General features: G+C 29.4%; 1 protein-coding gene across 2 annotated transcripts in view; it reads right to left on the bottom strand.

Annotated features, from left to right (window-relative positions):
- The window catches only part of LOC107439847 (cell adhesion molecule Dscam1), a 221,465-nt gene that overhangs the window by 8,592 nt on the left and 189,246 nt on the right, over positions 1-23,627 (bottom strand). Inside the window, exons 12-22 of one of the 2 annotated variants that reach the window (XM_043053190.2) lie at positions 21,373-21,546; positions 18,920-19,067; positions 17,765-17,913; positions 17,047-17,178; positions 15,542-15,712; positions 12,100-12,170; positions 7,963-8,200; positions 7,582-7,680; positions 5,970-6,155; positions 3,905-4,201; positions 2,768-2,935 (exon numbers count right to left, since the gene is read on the bottom strand). In XM_043053190.2, coding sequence (XP_042909124.1) covers positions 2,768-2,935; positions 3,905-4,201; positions 5,970-6,155; positions 7,582-7,680; positions 7,963-8,200; positions 12,100-12,170; positions 15,542-15,712; positions 17,047-17,178; positions 17,765-17,913; positions 18,920-19,067; positions 21,373-21,546 — 1,833 coding nt within the window. The remainder of the gene's footprint in view (positions 1-2,767; positions 2,936-3,904; positions 4,202-5,969; positions 6,156-7,581; positions 7,681-7,962; positions 8,201-12,099; positions 12,171-15,541; positions 15,713-17,046; positions 17,179-17,764; positions 17,914-18,919; positions 19,068-21,372; positions 21,547-23,627) is intronic. The other variant, XM_043053191.2, reaches the window with a different exon arrangement.

Raw genomic sequence — 23,627 nt, 5'->3', positions numbered from 1 at the left:
ATCCGAAGACTTGTCATGGCAATTTTGATCCTCTACAGAAGGGATGGCACCCCTGCTTTGTGGCCCAACAACCTGCCCTCGAAGTAAAGCAATTTGTGGTAGAACAGTTTAACGAGGGCCAATACTGCACAACCTCGGTCCCTACGTTGGCTGATCAAAGTAGTGACCCACCCGCTTACTGACCGCAGCCAGTGAGGCTTGACTTTACTGTCTACTGAGAACCGTGTCTCTGCGATAAGTCCACTGGGGGACCAATGTTACGCGGGGCTAATCTTTTTCTTCTGGAGATAAATCAAAGCAAAAGTAAGTGCGGTAGTAGCTCCAATGAGCAGTGAAGAAATAAATAATTCTGTTTCGAAACAAGACGTAACAATATCACAAATGCCAGACGATTTTAATAAGTATGAAATCGCTTATGACTGAGGACGCAGTTAATTTGTTGGATTTTAAAAAGTCGTGATGTAGGTCACATTTAATTGGATTAAAACTGTATCTCCGATTATTGTAGAATCCTATCACCAGTAAATAAAGATGAGAAATAGTTTAGATGGAAAATATAATTTATTTTTATTTCTGCCAGACATTTCCGGAAATGTTCCTATTAAAATATTAAATATTTGTAACTTGAATTTGCTTGAAAAAATAAAGTATGCTAATACTAATTTTTATTTACCGCAATAAATAATGCTTTTTTAGGAGGTGAAATATTTTATGAATTCTTTATATCAAATCAAATTCGATTAAGGGGTAATTCTATTATTTTAATTGAAGCAGTTTCCGGAATTATTGATACAGGTTCTGCAAACCTTTCCATCTACGAATATACATAATTCCAAATATCACTTCACATAGATCAGTGTTAATAAAGTGTTAAATAGTTTTGGGGAATCAGAATCTATTGGTATCGTTCCAAATGATAATTCGGAAGAGAAAAGTATTGTTTTAGCTCTCTCTAAAATCTCTTCGTTATTAAATGACGGGAGGTATCAAGTCAGGCTATCCTGAAAACGTGATTTCAGGGAGAAGTTAAATAATAGCTAGTCACTTAACATCAACAGGGCTTATAGCAAGTTTAGAAAGATTTATTTCTACAAGAGGTAAGGCGTCTAAAATTTTCATTGGCAATTGACGAAAATTCATTGGCGCAGATGTTAAACTGAAACGGTGTTTTAAAATTATTAATTTACCAGAATGGTGCAATATTTTACTGAGGTAAAAATTGACTGGCACTATAATCACCCCCAAAATCACCGAATTTTGAAAGATTATACGCGAAGTCGGCGTTAAATCTTTTAAATTCTACTTAAAACGAATAGCAGGAGATTTTATTACCGAAGAATTCCTTACAGTTTTACCGGAAATTGATGGAGTGTGAAACTCCAAACCATTGACTTCCTTGTCATCTTATTTTGAAAATTTTGAAACCCTAATGTCAGGGCATTTTTTTATTACCTATCACTTGCATCACAGAATCTCATCATGGAGATATCAATGAAAATAGATTCAGTAAATGGGAAAATATTTCTCAAATTTGGAGACTTTGAAAGAGATATTAAAATAATCTCGAAGAATGCCATAAATCGTAGTTCAGCAAAAAACAACTTTAGGTTTATGACATGAGTCATGGTAAAGGAAGAAGTTTTGTCGGGTTTTAAATGATAAACATGGAGAATATTCAAAGGAAGTAATAGAAAGGCAAGAGTTACAAACACATGTTTGCCACAAGGCGGCATACTTACATGAACAGTAGGTAATAACTGTAAGTAGGAAGTGTATTTTAAGTGTGTGTTAACCACTGTGTTAAAATTTCATTAAAATTATTATAGTCAAAAATTGTAGTTAAAAATTATAGTTTAACCTTGCTACAACCTGTAAACCGATCTTGCTATTAAACTTCATTATACGATACTATAATTTATATTCGTAGTATAGTTGATAATATGGTAACGGAAGAGTGATTTAATTTAACACCCTAATCAAGATTGCGCCAAGTTTGAACCGTGATATGGTTTAAAGTAGAAGATAATATCACGTAAGCAATTATCTCCCAACAGATTTTAAAGATTTTTTTCAAAGTTAAACAGTGTGAGTGTTTGATTCTCGCTGTTAGTCACCTGATTAAATTTTTGTGAAAAAAAAATTATTTGGCCGCTCTTTGCTGAATTCAACTGAGCGGTTAGCACAAAATGCAACTTCGTGGTAAAAATTCGGCTTTTTTAACTTGAGATACCAATCACGAGCTTTCAGTTGTAGTACTTTCCATGCACAGCACAACTGCTATGAACAGCTTTTAAGGCTTTAGAACACTTGATGAAACAAATAGTTGAGGCAATCGAAAATTTCTCATTTTCTTCACTTGACATTTCAATTTAATGGTCTAAGACTTAACAAAAAATAACTCGAACAGAAAAAACAAAGCAATAATTCTGATTGAACTAAGAATCATCTTTCGAATGATTTAAAACGTTATGCCAAAAATACATAATATTATGCGGAATAATGTTACATTTGAAAAAAATGACATAAGCTTAGTTGCTAACCCAGTACGTTTTACGTTCAATCGATAATTTTAAGAGTGTAGTAAAGGATGTTGAGAAAAGGACATTGATAAGTATCATGAAGGACGTTGATAAGTTTAAAAGAAGCTGATAAGTATCATCAAGGACGTTGATAAGTATCATCAGTATTGCATCGTTTGATGCTTTTTCTTGATATTCTTTTCGTATGTAGCATAGGAAAATTTTTTTTTAATAATTGCTTAACTTACCTAATCTCCCATCTCTTTCATCTGAATGTTTTCTTAAGCACACAACTATGATAAAAATAATGATCACTAGTACCAGAGAGGAAACAACTATGGGCACCACCAAGGTCACATTTTTATAAAATGGTACATCTGTTTCTCTCTTTCCAAATGCAGGAGATGATGTAGGAGCTGTTGACAAAATAAATTTTATTTATAAAATTTTAATTTTCAGTATCCTAAAAAATAATTCATTTTGTCAGAAAAGAAATTCATTTACAGCAAAGAGTTTACTTCCTTCAGTAAGCATAGCTAGTTTCATTGTTAACTCTTAAATTCCTTTTAAATTTCAAAAGTTGTTGTTTTTGTAAATTGCTTACAGAACTTACTGAAAGAAACAATGTCATACACATTTTCAGCACGACCGTATTTCTACAATGCTTATGGTCTGTAATATAATGCACATTTCTAATCAAAAATATATTCCACAAATTTAAAAATGAACATCATAAAATACAAACAATCAATGAGGAATATATTTATTCAAAATTTTAAACAATTTTTAAACAATTATAGTATTTATTTTTTATTTTAACTTTAAACACTAAATAATGCATCGTTACATTTTTTAACTTTGTTAACATATGATTAACGCTTTTAATTGTTTCATTTAAAATTAAAATAAAAATTATGATACCATTTCAGATCATTTTGCCTATAGTGAGATTAAAATTATAATTTATTTCATATAATGTAGTGTTTAGCATTTAATATATCAATTACATTAAAAAAAATCTTTGTAGTACCAATATTGATAAAAATAATATGTCCCTATAAATACCATTTAAAATTTTATATTTTTTATAATAATATTACATTGAAACCTTATGCATCAATTTTGTATTTATTTTAAAGTAAAATATATCAAATTCTTATATTATGAACATTGCATAAAAATACATCCTAATGCATATTGCTGTTAAGAAAAAAGTTGATATTTCTTTTCTTAAAAATGTATCGATAACTTATATCTAATAGTATAAGAACTACTATACCTATTATAGAGGTAAACTACTATGTCTATTATACCATGTAAAATCTATACCATAGTTAGGTACAAAATTATAGCTAAATACTGGCCTGAATGATTGATCTTAGTACCTAGAGGGTTGAGGGAGGCTGTACGAAATGAATATTCTGCTTGTGTTAGGCCAGCGTCACTGTGAGCTGTTAACATAACTTCATATTCTCTGTCTGGTGAAAGATTTCTTAAAAAATAAACATCTCTCGGCATTTCCAATTTTTCTACAACTTTTGACCACTGGCTGATATATTTTGGCCGGTACTGAATTTCGAAATGCTTGATGGGGCAGCCACCACTTTGCCAAGCTCCAAGATTCAATACAACGAAAGTTGTGTTTGGCGACAGGAAATGTGAGCCATGAGGTGACATTGGTGCTGGAAAATATAAATAATAATACCAATTACTTGTCAGCAAAGGACCCATTATTTATGAGCTAATATTTTTTTTTTCATTTCAGAAAATATTATGCATTCCAAGTAGTATCGTTGCAAGTATGAATTAATCTCAGACTCTTCAAGTTTAAGTTAAGTTGTTTCTCAGCCCTTCAACAAATAAAATAATACCTCAAGAAAATAATTTACTACTTTAATTATTATGAGCACGTGGGTGTTATTTATAAGAGTTTTAAAGTTTAACCTGTTGAGGTTTTGAGGGATTTTTTTCAGTTCGTTCGAAGAATGTAATAATGTAAATTATTAATTTATAATTTTTATGGTGAGTTCTTAGTAATTATTCATAAAATTTTGGTTCAGTTTTTTTTCTGACCAGCTAATTTTCATTATACTAATATTGTAAAATGTAACAAAATTTCTAAAACAAAAATACATAATTTTTTTTTATGTAAAGCATTTCGTTTTCACAACTAGGAATGTGCACCACATTTGCACCCGGTCAAAAATTTTCAAGTATTAGATATGTTTGTTTAATCTATTCTCTTAAGCTAGTTAGTATTTTACTATATATAAAAATTATGGTGTCGCAGTTTTCCATTGTTGTATGTGTATTTTTATCGTCCCAAAAATAACGGGGTAGGATCCAGTTTTTTCACACTCATTTCCTTATTGTTTTGATTATCATCAGCAGAAAATTAATAAAAATCATAATCTATACATATTTTTGTATCCCTAATTTAAAGTTATTTTCTTGTACTGTTATTATTACGCTTTTCATTCAAGAATTTAAAATTAAGATAATTTTCATAATTATTCTGTGCTACATTTTAAAATAAAACTTTTCATAATGGTTTTCTAAACTTATTAACCGCTTTACAGTTATTATTTCAGTGCGAATAATTATATACTGTTATAAATTGAATTTAAAGAGATCTGATAATTGATTTAGAACTTAACGATCAGCTCCGTACACAATGAGATGTAAGCAGAAATAGAATTTAATATAACCGTCCATTTGGTAAGCGAAAATATTAAATTGCGGTTGTGAACTCATTAAATTTGTCTGAAAAATATATTGTTTTAACAATATAAATTTTATTATAAAAAAATAAAAAAAAATCTTAGAAAATTGCTTCTGTTCACCAATAAATCTGCAGATTTATAATACTAATACATGGTAATATTTGGACATGGCAAGTGAAGGTACAAGCGTAAGAAAACAGATTTTTTTTAGTACATACATGTTAAGTGAATAACTCTAACTTTAATAGGAAAGCTGTTTTCTGTTAAGAAACAACAATTATTACGAAGCAATCAGCGGAGTGATCAGCTGCAGAGAACAGGGGCATAGACCCCTAGTATAAAACATAAAAATTTAAGCTTTAAATAGAGTTTAAATAACTGAAACAGTGGCTTTTTTATTATTTTCTTTGGTGAGAAGACCCCAAAAAAATAATTAAAATGCGTTTTCCTTAAAATAATTTTTTCATTTTTTTATAGATCTGTCTTTTACTCTCTCGGTTAACTGCATTTAAAACTAATTCTTAATTTGTCCTACATAATAAATTGAAAACACAAATAACCACCAATGAAATTTATTCTTGCTGGTAGATTTTATATTTATCCAGCTGCGAATTTCTTAACTTAAATAGTGTCCAAGGTATATGATGAACTGTCCATTTTGAAAATATATTTCAAAATTGTAATTGTAATTTTAAAATAAAAATAGTGTCATCTTGTAAATTATTACCTGCTCCTAGTGTCCTGGTTGTTACTTCAACACTAGGCTCTCCAGAACCAAGACTATTGGAAGCTGTCATATAAAGATGATATCGAGTACCGCATCTTAGACCGCCCAATGAGTAATGGTCTTGGATATTGCTCAGTCGTAACTGCTCCCAATGGCCATCATCAGTTTTATAATGAAGCATATATTCTAAAATATAAAAGCAATGTGTAACTTAAACCAGAGAAAAATTATACAGTTAAGCTCCTTTTACACGTGAATAATTAGAAGGAATTAATTAAGGAGACCGATGAATAATTAGAAAATCATCGTTCAACAAATTAATAGAAAATCATCGTAAAAATAATTTTGATAACATAATAGTGCTGTTAATTTAGTACTTGATTTTAATATAGAAGATAATAGAGGCAATAATCTTGTCTTACAAATTAAGAGAAAATAACTGTAAAAATAATTTTGATAACGTTATGGCATAGTTAATTTAGTACTTGAATATGATATGGAAGAAAATGGAGGCAATAATCATCTCCTAAAAATTAATAAAAAATAATCATAAGATATCTTTGATAACGTTATAACGTTGTTAATTTAGAACTCAATTTTGATATCGAAATAGAGGTAATAATCATCTCATACAAATTAATAGAAAATCATCGTGTAAATAATTTTTATAATGTGATAGCGTTGCTAATTTAGTATTTGGTTCTGGTATAGGAGACAATAGAGGGAATAATCTTCTCTATTTAATATTCCGGTGAAAATGAAATTATCATCCCTACATATTCTTTACTTTTTCTTCTTCTTTTTTATGATCTTCATTCAGTTGGAATAAAAAAATCTTCCACTTTTGAGCCTCACTTAAAATGTATCGAAAGTAAGCCAAATTTTTATGTACTTAAAATAACGAAGATAAAAGAAAATAAATAATTTTAAAACTATTAACTTATGATTTTCTAGCATTTCGACGAATATTTTTAACATCGCATCAAAGTGGAATCATCTGGGACTATATATTGAAACAACGTATAAATGAAAAAGTCGTATAAATGAGACACGTATTGATGATGTATTTTTTTTTAAATAATGTAACAAAAATATTAACTCTCCTAATAATAATTAACTACCGTGTTTGTTCTCAATAAATTACTTTAAGTGAGCATTTTTAAAAGAACTCAATTGTTTTGTATATGAAAAATAACTTTTATTTTTTATTACATAGTACCTTTTTGAAAAGCTTGCAAGATGCCTTAAATCACATTTTTTCTTTCTTTAATGCAAAATATAATATATATTTTACTTTTTAAAAAAAATGTCAAATACATTACTTAAAAATATGATTTCAAAATATATTCATATGTTTTCAACAAGTCAATCTGTAAAATACCAGATTTTTTGTTTCGTTCATTTTTTATTATTTTTTTATAACGAAGAAAAATTAATAATCCTTAATTTAATTGTTCTTACTTACAATTTAAATTTAGAAAGTTGTTACATTTCGGATGAATATATTTTAATTACAAAACGCCTCACATATCAAAAGCATTTAAAATAATATTTAATTCATACGCGTTTACGAAAGCATTTAAAATCCGAATAATAAATCGATTTGATTTACCTGTTATGGCAGATTTATCCTTGGCATCTTTCTCCCATTTAAACTCGATCGATGAGAATGTAGTAGATATTACCTGAACTATGGGCGAAGTAGGAGGAGCTAAGAGACATAAAAAATAATTAAAGTAAATAATTCAATGCCAAGCGAGATTTTTTTCTCCACAGTACCATTTTCAATTTTTAAAAGCTAAATAAATTAGATAAATACCAACAATTTTTAAATCTACACATTACTTTTGTAAAAAGCAATAAATAACTTAAGCAAAGCAATATTTGACAATTTAGATACTATAGGATGCCATAAGCAATATTGAATACGATCGTGCTGATACAAAACATACAATGGTGAAGTACATGACAAAAACACCACGTGAATAGGTACCTGTTTCTAACGTTTTTCCCATTATTTGCATTGAATCAGGTCCGGCACCAGCAGAGTTGTATGCTTTGATGACAATGTCGTATTCAGTGAAGGGCTGCAATCCTGTTATATATGTTGATTGCTGTCCATTGCTGGAATGCTCAACCTGCTTAAACGTGTAGACTTCATCTGTTGAAGAGGCTCTATAACCAACATAATATCCTTTTAATTCACCGTATCTTAGCTCCTCGGGGGGCGGCTGAAAACAATTCAGAGACAAAATGTCTAAATAAGCAAGTAACGGAAATGTCCATTCATATATTTACAAACTACGACTTTAAAATAAAATAATTGAAGAAAAATATATTTATTGCTTGGAGAAATATAAATAAATCTTTCATAATCCTAAGAAAATTGCACTTTTAATAGGAATTTAACTATGTATCAAACGTTTGTTCGCATCGCACTTTCACAGAAACCTTCTCAAAGTTTCCATTTCTAAAATCACTATTATTTTTTACGAGTGAAAAATATTAACAAGAAAACGAAAGTGAGACCTACAAACTATGTTTTTTTCATTAGATATCTTAAAAAAATCACAAATTGTAAAAGTTTTTTTTTTATATAAAGACCTTAGTGGAGATAGGAAATAAAAATTTAATGAAAAATAATGAGATTTTAAGGGAAATATTGTTTAATTACGTGATATTGCTTTACCATGATATTAAATTTCAAAGCTTTTAATAGATTAATGATTTAAGTGACTTTTTTTTTAGAGTTCTTAGAGCAGGAAAAGGTTTCAAGTGCATTTTATTTTATTTTTGAACTAACGTTGAACAGCCGACCCAATTCAGAGTTTATGACTACCAATGTTCAACTCCGTAGCCTTGTAATTTTGAACCTAATCTAAAAGACAAGAGAACGCCACTTCTGGATCAAAAATTAGGGCAAACTACTCTTTGCACAGGACTTATTGAAAAAACTAAGCCCGAATTTACATTACAAGAAGTGGAAAATCACCAAAACCTCCCATGTTCAGGCTGAGGGTAAGCGGATTTCTACCCATTATCTGTATACCACTGCGGATATTTTACATCATTGGGAGGAGAATGTTCTATCCCCTGACCCACCGCGGCTCTTCCAGGTGTATTTTATTTTTATTTATTAACCATCATTGAACAGACTACTGAATTTTGTGTCTACGATTAATAATGTTCTACTCCGTAGCCTTGTAATTCCAGAATCAAGGAAACGTCTGGATCAAATATTGGTAGAAATTTGCCTTCGTGTTAGACTCGCTGATGGAAGTAACCCGCATTTGCGTTACACGGAAATGAAAACAATAAAAAATTCTTACGGTCAGACTGACGACAAGGGGACTTTAATCCATGATCGGTCTACCGCTGAGGATATTTTCTGTGAGAGCCAGTTGCGGATTTCGTATTGATCAGCCATCACTATTACTGGAACCCGGACCAAGTTCAAATAGCCATCGACAATTCGATATTGTATTTTTTTTTTATGTAACTTCCATTTATCTCATAAATTTACGGAAAACCCAATACTTTTCAAGTTAAATGATTGAATTTCGTAAACTTACGTCATTAGAGCATAACTGCAGCGTACTAGAGTGTTTTTATGGAAGAATATGTTTTTACAAGCAGTATGCTTAAATCTATAGCCAAGATATTTTTTTAAATGTTTACTACCGCAAAATGATAGTTGATAGTGACGTCTTTAGAAAAAGCTATAGAATCTTTACTAATTATGATTACTAATGGGCTCCACGAGCTGCTTTCTGACGTTCGCGAAACCCTAAAGTTTACTGCGCATTATAATATAATTCGCTTTGCTCGCTAACAAGATAGCTCCACATGAAATGTGAATTACTATAACTTACTAGATCATCCATGAAAAAAATAATGTTTTGTTCAATTTCAGCCCTAAAATTAAAAATAACAATAGGGATAAAATATCACTAAATTAAGCAACTTTTTCTTAAAAATCCCACATTGATTACTCGTCACAGAAATAGTCGTTGTTCCAGCTACAGAAATGATTTCAGAAACTGCATTAATACAGATATATTTGTAAAACTAAACAGCGAAATTATGTTGAACAAAATCTCTTACTGATGATTCAAAAACTTTTTTTAGAAAACACATTAATACATCCTGGGATTTGAGGCACTCCTTGTAATGCTGTCAAGTGACCTAATTTTTAACGGTTATCGCCTTTTAGAGTTAGTTTTTCAGATTTGTCATCAATGCTGCGTTATGTTCTACCATGATCCTTTTTATATTATATATAAATAGCAACCCTACTAATATTCATTTTTATTTGTAATTTAATATTCATTTTTAATTGCAATTCAAGAGATAAAAAGATCGTCTTAAGTGACGTGTTAGTGAGCTGCGACAATAACCCCGTATGTATCCATACATATTGAAACAAAGATGATGAATGTTAATCATAATCTAACATAACTATTTAAAATCAGCACCTACTATTCTAACCCTAGCTTTGTTAAAAATAACCTATATGACCTCACTTATCACATTTACGTCACAATATTAACCTGATTTTAATCCAAAACTTTTGAAAAGACATAAATTACTTAACATGCTCCGCCTGAACACGCTCTGGCTGCCAGGGTATTTAGTTAAATAAGACGGCTAATTAGTTAAATGCACTGAGTTGTCGCTGTGAAGGATTGGGGTTCCATTGTGATAAATTCGGTTAACAAGATTTACTTTGATATGTAACCTTTTTATCCTATTTTATTATTGATAAGTTTTCTCTTAACATACGTTACTGTGAATGACAGAAATTAATGGCTGTTGACTTCGACAGATGAATGTTGACAATCATATAGTCGCTATGGAAAATGTTCGAAATGTATATTAAATCTAGTTAAGGGCCACTGCCTGGTATGCATTTGCCCACTTTGCCCTACATCATTTTTTTGTTAAGGTAAAGTGCCCCTGCCCAGTATCCAATTAACCGGTACTCTAAACACTATTGTTTCTCCTAATCTATCATCAGAAAATACTAAAATATCAAATAAATATAATAATATCAACGAATAAATTAATATAAAATCGGATATAACAAATATTTCGGACATTCACCAAAGCGACAATGTGACTGTTGACATTCATCGGTTAAAATCAACCTTCTCTTGATTAATACGATNACATATCCAAACAAAGATGATGAATGTTAATCATAATCTAACATAACTATTTAAAATCAGCACCTACTATTCTAACCCTAGCTTTGTTAAAAATAACCTATATGACCTCACTTATCACATTTACGTCACAATATTAACCTGATTTTAATCCAAAACTTTTGAAAAGACATAAATTACTTAACATGCTCCGCCTGAACACGTTCTGGCTGCCAGGGTATTTAGTTAAATAAGACGGCTAATTAGTTAAATGCACTGAGTTGTCGCTGGGAAGGATTGGTGTTCCACTGTGATAAATTCAGTTAACAAAATTTATTTTGATATGTAACCTTTTTATTCTACTTTATTATTGATAAGTTTTCTCTTAACACACGTTACTGTGAATGACAGAAATTGGTGGCTGTTGACTTCGACAGATGAATGTTGACAATCATATAGTCGCTTTGGAAAATGTTCGAAATATATACTAAATCTAGTTAAAGGCCACTGCCTGGTATGCATTTGCCCAGTATACATTTTCCCGGCATACATTTAAAAGGTATAACCTTCCACGTATTTTTTAACGAAAGGTTCAGTGCCCGGTATGCCCTTCGTAATTTTTTTTGTTAGCTTCTGCCCAGTATGCATTTAACCTGCAGTCTAACCACTAATGTTTCTCCAAATCTATCCTAAGAAGATACTAAAATATCAAATAAATATAATAATATCAAGGAATAAATTAATATAAAATCGGATACAACAAATATTTCGGACATTCACCAAAGCGACAATGTGACTGTTGACATTCACCGGTTAAAATCAACCTTCTCCTGATTTCGGTCATCTGCGGTAACATATACATTAAAAGATCGACTATTACCAAATGTTCCATAATTAATGTTTATATTTGAAAGAAAATATCACGATCAAATGATGTGAATTCAAAGAAAATGCCTAAATAAATAAATAAAAAAATTTATACTTACTTTCCAGATAACCTTCATTGATTGAGCACCAGTGGAATGAACATGAACTTCCATAGGGGCTCCCGCAGGAGCTGTAACACACAAAATTAATAAATATATTAACGAAAAGGGAGAATTACGTCATTTAAAGCAAACAAATAACAAAGTGTTTATTAAGAATTACGTGATTGCTTTTCATCAAAGTAAACTACTGTACTAAAAACAAATATTAAATGTGTGGAAAACTAATTAAATTATAAAATATAATTTTTTTGAATATATTAATAGTATGTGTCAGTTTTTCGAAAGATAAAAACATCTCACAATGTATTGTAACTATAGAATTTAATTCTGGAAACCCACCTTTAGTGTGAATTTCAAAATAGCTTATCAAAAATAAACAAAAAAAAATATCTAAATACATTAGGCGGTATGAATTAAAAACTAAGAAATCACAAAAAGGCAATTGAAATCTGATAAATCACAGGTGAGGAAAATGGGTGTACAAAAGATTCAACCATGTTTGATTCCAGAAAAAAGTTGGAAGATTCTAAAAGACGATTTCTTGAAATTTGTACACACTTCAGTTTGTTTTCATATATCTTTCGATATTTTGTACACCCTTTTTTTAAACTAGATTCAGCCATACTTTGATAGTGTTTTTTTTGCTGTATTAGGTATTTGGTATGGTATGTGTGTTTTTGCTGTATTAGGTATGGGCCATGACCATAAAAAAAATTAAAATGTATATTACCGGCAGCAGTAATGGGACTGTCGGATAATTTTGTAAATCTTATCATTTCAAATTGCTTATTAAAAAATATGTAATTCATTCTCATATTTCCGATAATTAACACCATTTAATGATTAATAATAGTTCATACGATCTGTTTCAACTGAATAGTTGAGCATTTGAGGAATTGAGAAATTGAATGTATGCTTTGTAAAATCCTATGAATTTGAACGACCAATCAAAAATAAAAGGAAATGAAATAAAATTTACGACAATATAAGGCTCTTATCGGTTATAGGGACCATAAAGCCAAATTCGCCAACAAGTAGGAACAACACCAAATTCTGGTTTACAGATGAAATTACTGCCCAACATTAACAAGCATATGTTTGTCAAAAACGACAATATCTCAATCCTTAGCAACATGCACATCAAATAACAGTACTCATAAAATGTTGATAATGATATTATCGAATAATGATATCGCAATATCATTGTTTGATAATATAACATATCAAAGTGAATATATCATATTTCTTCAAAACGATAATTATTCATGATGATAACATTATAAGTATTAATACGTTTTATATGAGTAACTTAAATAGTGACAAGTATAAAAATAATGTAAATTATCTAAGACGAAAAAATATCGCGATAAATCTTTAAATATCGACGCTTCTAGACATTATATTTAGATATTAAAATGTGTACTAATTGATTAGAAGCACCAAAAATCATGTTGGTGACAACTAGGAAAAGCTGTCACCATTATATGATGTTTATATCCGGTAATAGTCCAATATCACTCAATTGAATCCAATGGATTTCAATAAAATGCAATCAATCAGAGCTTGAAAAAAATTTGCCATGTTTCAGGAAACAAGTTAACATAAAAATGAAATCACATCGGTTAAAAAAATTATATTTGAAAATATGAATTCAATTAACTCAAGAGTTAAATAAAATTGTATCAAGTTTACGCCGAAGTTTGAAATAAAATCTAGCCGTCTGCTTGGAATGAAAGAAAGATTTAAAACTATTCAAAAAGTAAGAACCAAAAAAATTAATAAGTAACTTTTATTGAAATCATTAGATTTTACCATACTGAAACACAATGTAATGGATCAAGGAGGACACGGGAATTATTCAAACAAATTAATGCAAATAAGATGAGACATCAGCGACAGTTTTATTAATCTTATCTCATACACCCTTCTTTAGGAAACATCGGATTTCTGACACCAATAATAAAGAGGAAACCGTAATCTAGCCTATATGTTTCAATTTGTGCAAATTTAAAATTAATAGCTACAATTGAAATATTTTCTGTTCTATTCATAACGATACATAACCAAAATAAATATCATGAAAAATAATAGAGTATAACAATAAAATATTTTTTACTTAAACTAATTTTCGAATGAGATATTTAAACTGCAAAATGAAAAATAAAAAAATAAAAAACTAGTTTTAATAATCGTTACGCTAATAATTTCCAGTAAAAAGTTAATTGATTGCATGCTAATTAATTCCTATTTAATTCCTGTTTTTAAAATAAACAAACATTTGGTCAAAAATAGTTGTTCAACTCATGAAAACTAAAAATTAAAATATTACCGCTTTGTCAATTAAGTCTACAACTATTTTACTCAAATTTAAGATTTGTGTATTTCAAATTAATTAGCTTAGAATACGAAAATGATTTTTTTTCATTCTTTAATTATTATATTCATTTATTTAAAATCACACTAAATAAATGTTATGAATTAAATTTTAATTAAATAGTTTCTGTTTTAAATATCTTTTTTTAATATATGTGCAGAAAAAATTTTCATTTCGCATAATTATTTCCACAAATATGATGTAAAGTGCGAAAAGTAAAACAAATTTTAAAGAACCATAGCTTTTAAATATACTCTTAACGAAACTATTGGGTTCATATTTTCCAGGAATTTCCTTTTTTTTAGATTAAAAAATTAAAAAGTACATTAATTTTCAGAGAGATTATGTTTTAGTTTCTACCTTCATAATTTATATTATCATCAATAATATTAATTATGATTAATTGCCAGTCAAAATTTCAAGTTAATGAAAAAATATCAACATTGTGACAAAAAATTATTCCAAGTAATGTTGTCGATGATTGTACACCGCACTTACAAACGTGTTTTAAAATTTACTTTCAACGCACGGTCAAATCTGTCGAAAATACTAATGAACAAAATTTCATGTTGAGAAAAAAAGCGAGTTTGAAAAAGTAAGTTCAAAAATACCAGTAAAATTTACCGCGTTTCTGGCTCTATGGAAACGCTACAAAGCGCGGTAATTTTACCGAAGAGCTGATCATGAGTTTGTTAAAAAATGAACAATAAAACATTGTCTTATAATATATGTGATAATAATTCCCAATATTATAATATTTAGTAATTTTGTCATATTTAGTAATTTTACAGTTCATTTTTTTTGTAATTTTATAACTCATTAGATGGTAGAAAAATTATTTGCTCGGTTAAATTTATTTTTCAATTTTGTATCGGTTACTAAACGTGTGTTAATAATAGCTATAAATTTGAAAACCATAATTTCCTGTAAACAGTTACCATATAAACGACCAAAACGACCAAATGAATGCTTTAAATATCGTATATGTAGGTTATATTAACCAGTTTTTATTACCATACAGTACCGTAACTTTACTGGGACTTTAGTTTTTCAGTTTGAACTTACCCTCTTCGTCAGTTGTAATCTCCAAAATATCACTAGGCTTGCTCTTTCCCAAAGAATTTTCAGCAATCACTCTTATGTAGTACAGCGCAACTGGAGTTAAACCACGTATGGTTGCACTTGTTTCTGCACTTGAAACTATCAGCTGAGAAGTCTGACCATTCCATTCCTTATCTGAAACCAATTGAAAAATTGTATCAGCTGTGTATAATAACTCATGCATTTAATGAAAACATTTGTAAACGTTATTTGCCTTTGGTCTCTGTGCTTGTTTATAAACTTATCGTTATCAATACGAAACCGCTTTATGATTAAAGAATTTCAAGAGGAATTTTTAATCTAAGTCACGCAGAGCCGTGATGGCTCAGGGGACAGAGCGTTCTCTTTCCAATGGCTCACTTTCCAATGAACCATGTTCGAATCCCAGCGATTGCTGGTTGATACGAATTCCGCATCCGGTTTGCACTGACCAAATTGCTGGCGTGGAATATCCTCAGTGGTAGACGCATCATGGGTTAGAGATCTCTTGACGTCAGGCTAACCATGGGAGGTTTTCGCGGTTGCCCTCTCCATATAATGCAAATGCGGGTTAGTTCCATCAAAAAGTCTTCCACGAAGGCAAATTTTCTTCCAATACTGGATCCATGAGTTCCCTTGTCTTCTGGATTTGTTTTAAAATTATAAGCCTACGGAGTAGACCATTAGTAGTGGTAAACACAAAGAATTGGGTCAGCTGTTCAACGACGTTTGTAAAATAAAAAAAAAGGTCTAAGTCATTCACAGAACAAGAATTTAATATCTAATACAGGTAACTATTTTCACTAAAAGATAATGATATGCATAGCTTTAAATAATATAGTATTTGAATGCATGGTTTAAAGCTAACAACGTAAAATTCCCTTCATGATTTCCCTAAATATTTGTACAGCATAGTGGCAGTTTCAGACCAATATTAGTTTTAATATTAAAACCAGCCTTACAGTTAACAAAAGAAAACCAATGGAATTTGTAATTTTTTTCAGAAATGAAAACTATGAAATACATACACATGAAATACACTCCTTTATGTTCTTAATTAACATTTTTTTTGTTTGCATAAGAGCTAATGCAAATGTCTGTTTTCAAAGTTTCAATGTTATGTCTGTTCGATTTTAAATCAAATAAATCAATTACAATTTTGAAAACACTTTTTTTTGTTGAAAAATGCATGCTTTGCATTTTTTTAAACTTTATTTCCATACACTCATCGCTGACTTGAGCTTAGAAATTGAACAGTATTACTTTTTATTTACATAGACGTCTGTAGCTAAAAATCACCCAAATTTTCAAAAGTTTTTAATTGTTTCTTTTTAAGTATCATTTCTGTTTTAAAAAAACAAAATAAAGATGTAAAATTAGCTGATACAATTTAGTTGTTTTCAAAAAACAGAATCAATCAAAATTGACAAGGAACTTTTTTAAAAGAAATTTATAAAAAAAAAATTAACAAATCAGCTTGGAAAACTTACCAGAAAAGGTTTGATATTGTACAATACTTCCAGTGATATGACTGTTTCCATTATCCAAAACTTCCCATTGAAGACTGATTGAACGACTTGTTACATTCGTCACAGAAACATTTGATGGAGCATCTGGCACACCTATGAAAAATAACTGATTAAAAAAAAGGGCGCAGATTTTATTTTTAAGAGAAATTCATATTAATGTATGTGAAGTTATTAGACCTGATATACTGTTCTCAAATAAAGTAGAAAAAATAACAATAAAATTCTAACTAATCTAATAGGACGACTAAATATGCTTTTATTAACTTATAGATTTCGAAAATAATAATACAGCATAAATGACAATTGTTTGTTTTCATATTCATCTTTAAGTTTTCAATGTTAGATTAATATGTGCTTAAATTTCAAATTTTAACAAAATATAACTTAATTCAGTTTAAGGGGAGCATATTTTTAAAACGTGTATAAAAATACAAAATCAATTCTTAAAAGCAATTAATTGGAGGCAATGAAATTGCATTTTGTGTACCTTCTTCAGGAATTGCGAAGGGTTAGCAAACTTGGGGCAAAGCCCATTAGTTTGATACAAAACTCATAAAAGATTTTTCTGTCATCTCTAAAGCTGTAGTATCGCGCCACTTTACATTAAAAATAAATCACTACGTCAAACAAATATATTTTTATTAAAAAAATAGAGTAAAAATCTACATAGTTTTATTACCTTGGACAATCAGTTTGATGACAGATTCGTCAGCTCCAATATCACTAAGTGCGTTGCATGTGTATATTCCACTGTCGTCACGGGACGCCTTCAAGATACGCAGCTCAGAAAGTGTCTGAAGTTTGGCTGTAGCTTCTTTTATAGCATATCTAAAAGATTTCCAGAAACAACAAGGCCATCAAATAGATTAAAAACTAATTTTAATAAAAAGATTAGACATTTATAATAGTATTGAAATATAACAATACAAATATGAAGGCAGGGCAGTACTTAACAGCGCACTGCATGCGTTTATGGGAAGATTTTCAGTGAATAACTATTAAAAAACATTTATTGATGTCCAGAAACTCCATCCGTATACCATAATGCCACGTTTCTCATGCATGAATTCGCTGTTTTCAATTTTCTACTTACTATCTATTACGTTCATTAGTATAATTCCAGTTGTTAATTTTCTATTGTTCAAAATTTTAGCTTAATTACAATTGATGCCTTTGGATGAACTTATGAAATGGGGATATTGATTATTAAATAAACTTACAACGAAAAGTAATTCGTGCGAGAAAAGTATTTGCTGCTGAAATGTTTATTACTAATGTAACAGTCATTCATTACAAGTATATTTAAAAAATATATGTCAATATTTCTCTATATTATTTTTCCTTAAATATTACTGTCTCTATCAATGGACTTGTTGTAAGTCAAATTATTTAATTGTAATCATAATGAAACATATAAAAAATTCTATAGATTGGTATTCATCTTCATAGGATAATATATATATATATATATATATATATTGTGAAGAATTGAAGACGTGTTTTATATTATGACTATTTTAAATTGTGAAGGAGTACAAAATTTAGTTAAGAACCGTGCCAAAAATGTTCATTTTTGGAGCATTGCCATGCTGGATGAACAACACATTAGTTTTTTGGTTATTAATTGAATATTATTTTTTGTTTAACCATTTAGAATATTATTTTCAGAAAAACGCTTGAAAAATATATATTTTATTCTATTCAGTACGTAATTCAATAAAAAATCACTTTTAATAGAAAACAAAAACGCTTCCCTTTGGTTTCAAAACTAAGCACAATATTAGACTAAAGAAGAGGGATTAATATTTTAAAAAAATGAAAATAGTTTTGGTACCTGGTTAGTTCTGTTGATTCTAATATTGCTTTATTTTTGAACCATTTAATGATTATCGGAGGATCTCCAATTGCGCTGCATGACAAAGTAGCGTTTGAATCTTCTGTTACTGTTTTTGTCTGATACGGATCTTTAAATCTTGGAGGAACTGGATAAATACACATCATCAAAATTTAAACAAAATAATTCACATAATGAATAATACGCATAATTAAATATTTTTTGAGCATTCATTTAACAGCTGCAATAAATTTATTTAGCTGTACAAGCGTATCGAAAGAAAATAAATCAGTGTGTCACGTTAAAAAGAAAAGAAAAAATAAATATAAATAACAATATTAATAATCCTTACGCAAAACCAAAATGAAAAAAAATCATAGTTTCACCTTTTTTCGCTTCATAACAGTCAGTGACCAGAAAACTGTGTTCCATACATTTTCCATAAAAGTAAAATTATGCCCGCAAAGCTATTATGACCATAAAAATAGAGTTCTACCATTAAACTTTTTCTTGTAAACTATATGGTCATTTACCAAGAATTAACGTTTTCCTCGTAAAAATTATCTTTCAGTTCGGACCTTCGCTTTGTTTGGATATCAAGAGATTTGTTACTCAAATCCAGCCAAATGATGAAACGAGGTGAAGTAGTAAAATTCTTATGTGGCCAGGATTAAAAAAAATGTTTATTCATTGTTCGTAGTCACCAGTATGAAGGAGAAACGAGGGAAATGCCTTTTAAATCAGCTTGGTATCAAACAGATACTTTTGGAATCGTATCCAGATGTTGCAACTACCATGGAAGATGTGTACTATGATGAGTTAGCAATTAGTTATTATTCTAGGCAAAGTTGCATGAAACCCAAATCTTAAGAAAAATATCATTTGTTTTTATGTTATTACTTATTTTATATTATTATTTATTTTTATTAAATATTATTATTTATTAATTTATTTATTAATTTATTTATTTATTGCTAAACTTTATTATTTGTTATTAATCATTTTATTTTAGATAAGGTTTTAAGCAGTTACGTAAAATAGAAATGGTAAAAAAAAGGGAAAGGTATGACGTACTAAGCCGTAGTGGTTAAAAACGATGAACTTAAAAGTTAATTATTTATTTTATGAGGTGCTTATAAACAGGAATTGTGACGGCAGTCAATCGAGACAAGCGAGCATTTGTTTAGTTTTTTTTTTTTTTTTTTTAAATATATACAAAAGAGTCAGTTATGTTTTATGAATTCTTTTCTCGGATAAAAAAAATTACGTTTGAGCGCTTGATTATATGTCATTTATTTAATTCGCTTTATTTGATTTGGCATATTTTTGGAATCCGTTTTATTTAACTTGATTAGAAATTACAGTAGTCTTTTAAGTAACAACTTAAAACACGTGCATCATAGTGCGAAATCCAAGGATGGGCATCAGCCTTCTAAAATATTATTTTCCATCCTGACCTTATATCAGTAACATTTCTCCAATTTTCACAGTTCAATACGAGGAATTGCTTCATCTACAGAATCATATCATGTAAATTTATTTCTTCCCCTTTGTCGATTCCCATATGACTTAGTCATAAAAATTCTTATTTTACCCCCCCCCCCCCNCCCCCCCCCCCGGAAAATAGAACAACGATTGACAGGAATAATAATTCTTCAGAGCTCTGGTCCTATCTTAATTTTAGTGTTAATCTCTGATCCGAGGTATATGAAACCATTCACTTTATCAAATTCATACAGTCCAATTTTCAAGTAATGAAGTGCAAAACTCCCTTAGGTCAAGCTATAAATTAAGTTTGCTATCTTTACCTTTCTCTTTAAGTTTAGAAATATCTGTTTAAGTGTCGCCGGTGTTCTTGAAATGATACCAATGTCATCTGCAATGGTGGAAATTTGAGTCTTATTAATAATTAAAATCATGATTAAATTTTATTAATTATTTTTATATTATCATTTATTTATTATTAAAGTTCATTATTTTTTATTGATTGTTTATTTTAGAAAATGCTTTAAGCGCTGAGGTGTCAAAAAAACGGAAGTGGTAAAAAAGAAAGATATTACGTACCAACCCGTAGTCTTTTAAGTAACGTCTAAGAACACGTGCATCGTACGTGTTTGTACTCAGTATTCATGTAATTAAAAAAGCGTTTATTGCATAAAATTGAGAATGCTCTAAAAATGTATAATTGTTCCTGCCAAATCCCTACATACATTAGTTATAAGCAACTTTCGAGAAATGTTCGATAATATAACTTAAATATGTTAATACAATTAAAATTAAATTTGAAACCTTTGCATTATAATTGCTTCAAAAATGCTAAACGTTACTGATTATTTGAACTTTTGGTACTCCAATTATAATTCCTTAAAATTGCTAAGATAAATATAGCTTTCGTTCCTAAACATAAAAGAGAAGTTAGGGAACATACATATAGATACATAAAAACATATTACCTAATACTTTGATTGTAATAATTTTACTTAAGCCAGCTCCAATTCCATTGCTTGCTTGACAGAGATAAGAACCTGAGTCACTTTCTTCTACTTCAGACAAAACCAATGTCCCATTATTGAACCGATGAGCTCGTGGGCTGGAATGAACGTATGTGAAATCACCAGCAGTGCTCTCTATGAAAGAAAGAACATAGTCAGTTTCTTATAATATACAACACTCATACCAATTTTTTGCTTATTTATTAAAAAAAACAAAAACAATAAGCATATTTTTAGTCAATGAAGACTGTCTCCAATTGATAAATCTCTTGCAAGGACAAAAACATTCTGGTACTCGACGGTAACGACGTATAACATAAAAAAAAACATATAATCATGGTAACAAGACAAAATATACGATATTACAACCATACAAACCATTCATATGGAAGCGATTTATCGCAAAGTATGGTTTTTCAAAATTATAGACCTGATCACCACATATTTAGTAAAAATATGAAACTGGAAACTAAATTTAACCAAATAAATGGTTTTTATATCATACTTTAAGGAATCATGATAAAATTACCAACATTTAAAATTTTTCTAAATTTTAACAATATTATAAAACACCAAAGCACTTCGGTAAAAAATTGTTTTTAGTGTTCCCATGAAATCAGAAACTTGATAAATTTTATTTTTTTGACCGTACTTTTTTTCTCAAAGGATGCTTTCATAAATCAGAAATTCCATTTATTTTCTCCAGTTGGCATTCAATCTACCCATTTTCGTAAAAGCTGAGAGATTTTTCGTTATCCCGAGTTATACNAGTTATTTCATAATATCAATCACAAAGGAAAAAGTTTCCGAAACTTTACAGTGTTATAATATTACAGAAGAAAAAACAGAAATTTTTTCAATTGAGTGTGTTCGGTTACTAAAACTTATTTATTACATGAAATTACCTTTGGATAAATGAATTTTATAATTGTGAGCGAATTTTTTTTCGATTTTCTTAAGAAGTTCGCAGATATGACGAAAAACGCAAAAAGTAAAATTAGCATTCGAGGGTCCAAACTTTGGATCACTCTCCTGACCAAACTATTTAGACCATATTTCCCAGATTGTGGCTACCTTCAGTTTAGGGGTCAGAAATCCGAATCCGTTGAAAAAAAAGGCAAGTTTTATCAGAGAAAGTACGTTTTTTTGTCTGATTTTGTAAGTTAAATATCGTTTTAACTAATTAGTATATTCGAGGTCAACCCCTCGAATCTTTAAGATGGAGTCCTGGAACGTGTAGATCTGATTATTAGATCAAAAGTTATTCAGGATGGCCAGTTTTTATTTTGTCTCACTGTGCATATTATAATTTTTGTATACTGGGTTTTATACTATCTTTTCCCAGTTTTTTTTATTATACCGAAACATTTTTTATTTATTTTTACTACTTTTATTTACGCCAATAACGCCATTTTCATGGTGATGTAATATTTATTTTTAAATTTTATGATTCTATTCTAAGCTGCAGAATAGATCTAGGTTCTTAAAATAAGTTTTGAATTATATATTTATTTTCAAAATATCACGGAAAATGCAGAAAAAAATCCAAATTTGTTGTTCCTGGAAAGTATACTCTCCAATTTTAGAGAAGAAAATACACCAACTTCCATTTCAAAACTACACATCGGAATGAACAAAAAACAGGTGTTTCTCTCTTTCCCCAATACTTTGTTCAAACTTTTTTTAAACATAATTTCTGTTTCTAAATTATGTTTGATTATTTTTCTTTTTCGTCTCTTTCGTCTTATTTATCTTCAGTTTTGCAAAATAAGAAGACAGCCATTCATTAGGGGAACAAAAAGAAGAAAAGGGAGAAAAAAGAAATGGGGAAAACAAAAAAAAAAAGAGAGACAAGCATGCTGTTGTTGTATGTTAAACTCGATGACAATTTATTTAATCTAATAAACCTTTTCCCGTTTCCAACTTTATAAAAAAGGCGCTTTGTTTTCCAATGGTTTTCCCCTAACTCATTTGTATTCAAAATATTTGGTGTGAAACAGTACGGATTGTTTTTGTGTAAGACTTGGGTAATTCTTTTTATTTGTTGCATTGTCCTAATTCATATAATCCAGCCTATCGTTTTTTATATACAATTCTCACTTAATTTAATTCTTAGGAATAACGAATCCTTTTTTTTTTTGCTCACGTAACAATCTATTCAAACTGGTAGCCCGCTTTTATTATTTAAGTAAGCTTGCATAAAAAAAATAAGGCTA

The sequence above is a fragment of the Parasteatoda tepidariorum genome, chromosome 1 (assembly GCF_043381705.1).
Source record: "Parasteatoda tepidariorum isolate YZ-2023 chromosome 1, CAS_Ptep_4.0, whole genome shotgun sequence".
NCBI classification, from domain to species: Eukaryota; Metazoa; Arthropoda; class Arachnida; order Araneae; family Theridiidae; genus Parasteatoda; species Parasteatoda tepidariorum.
This window is presented reverse-complemented; position numbering and strand designations above follow the sequence as displayed.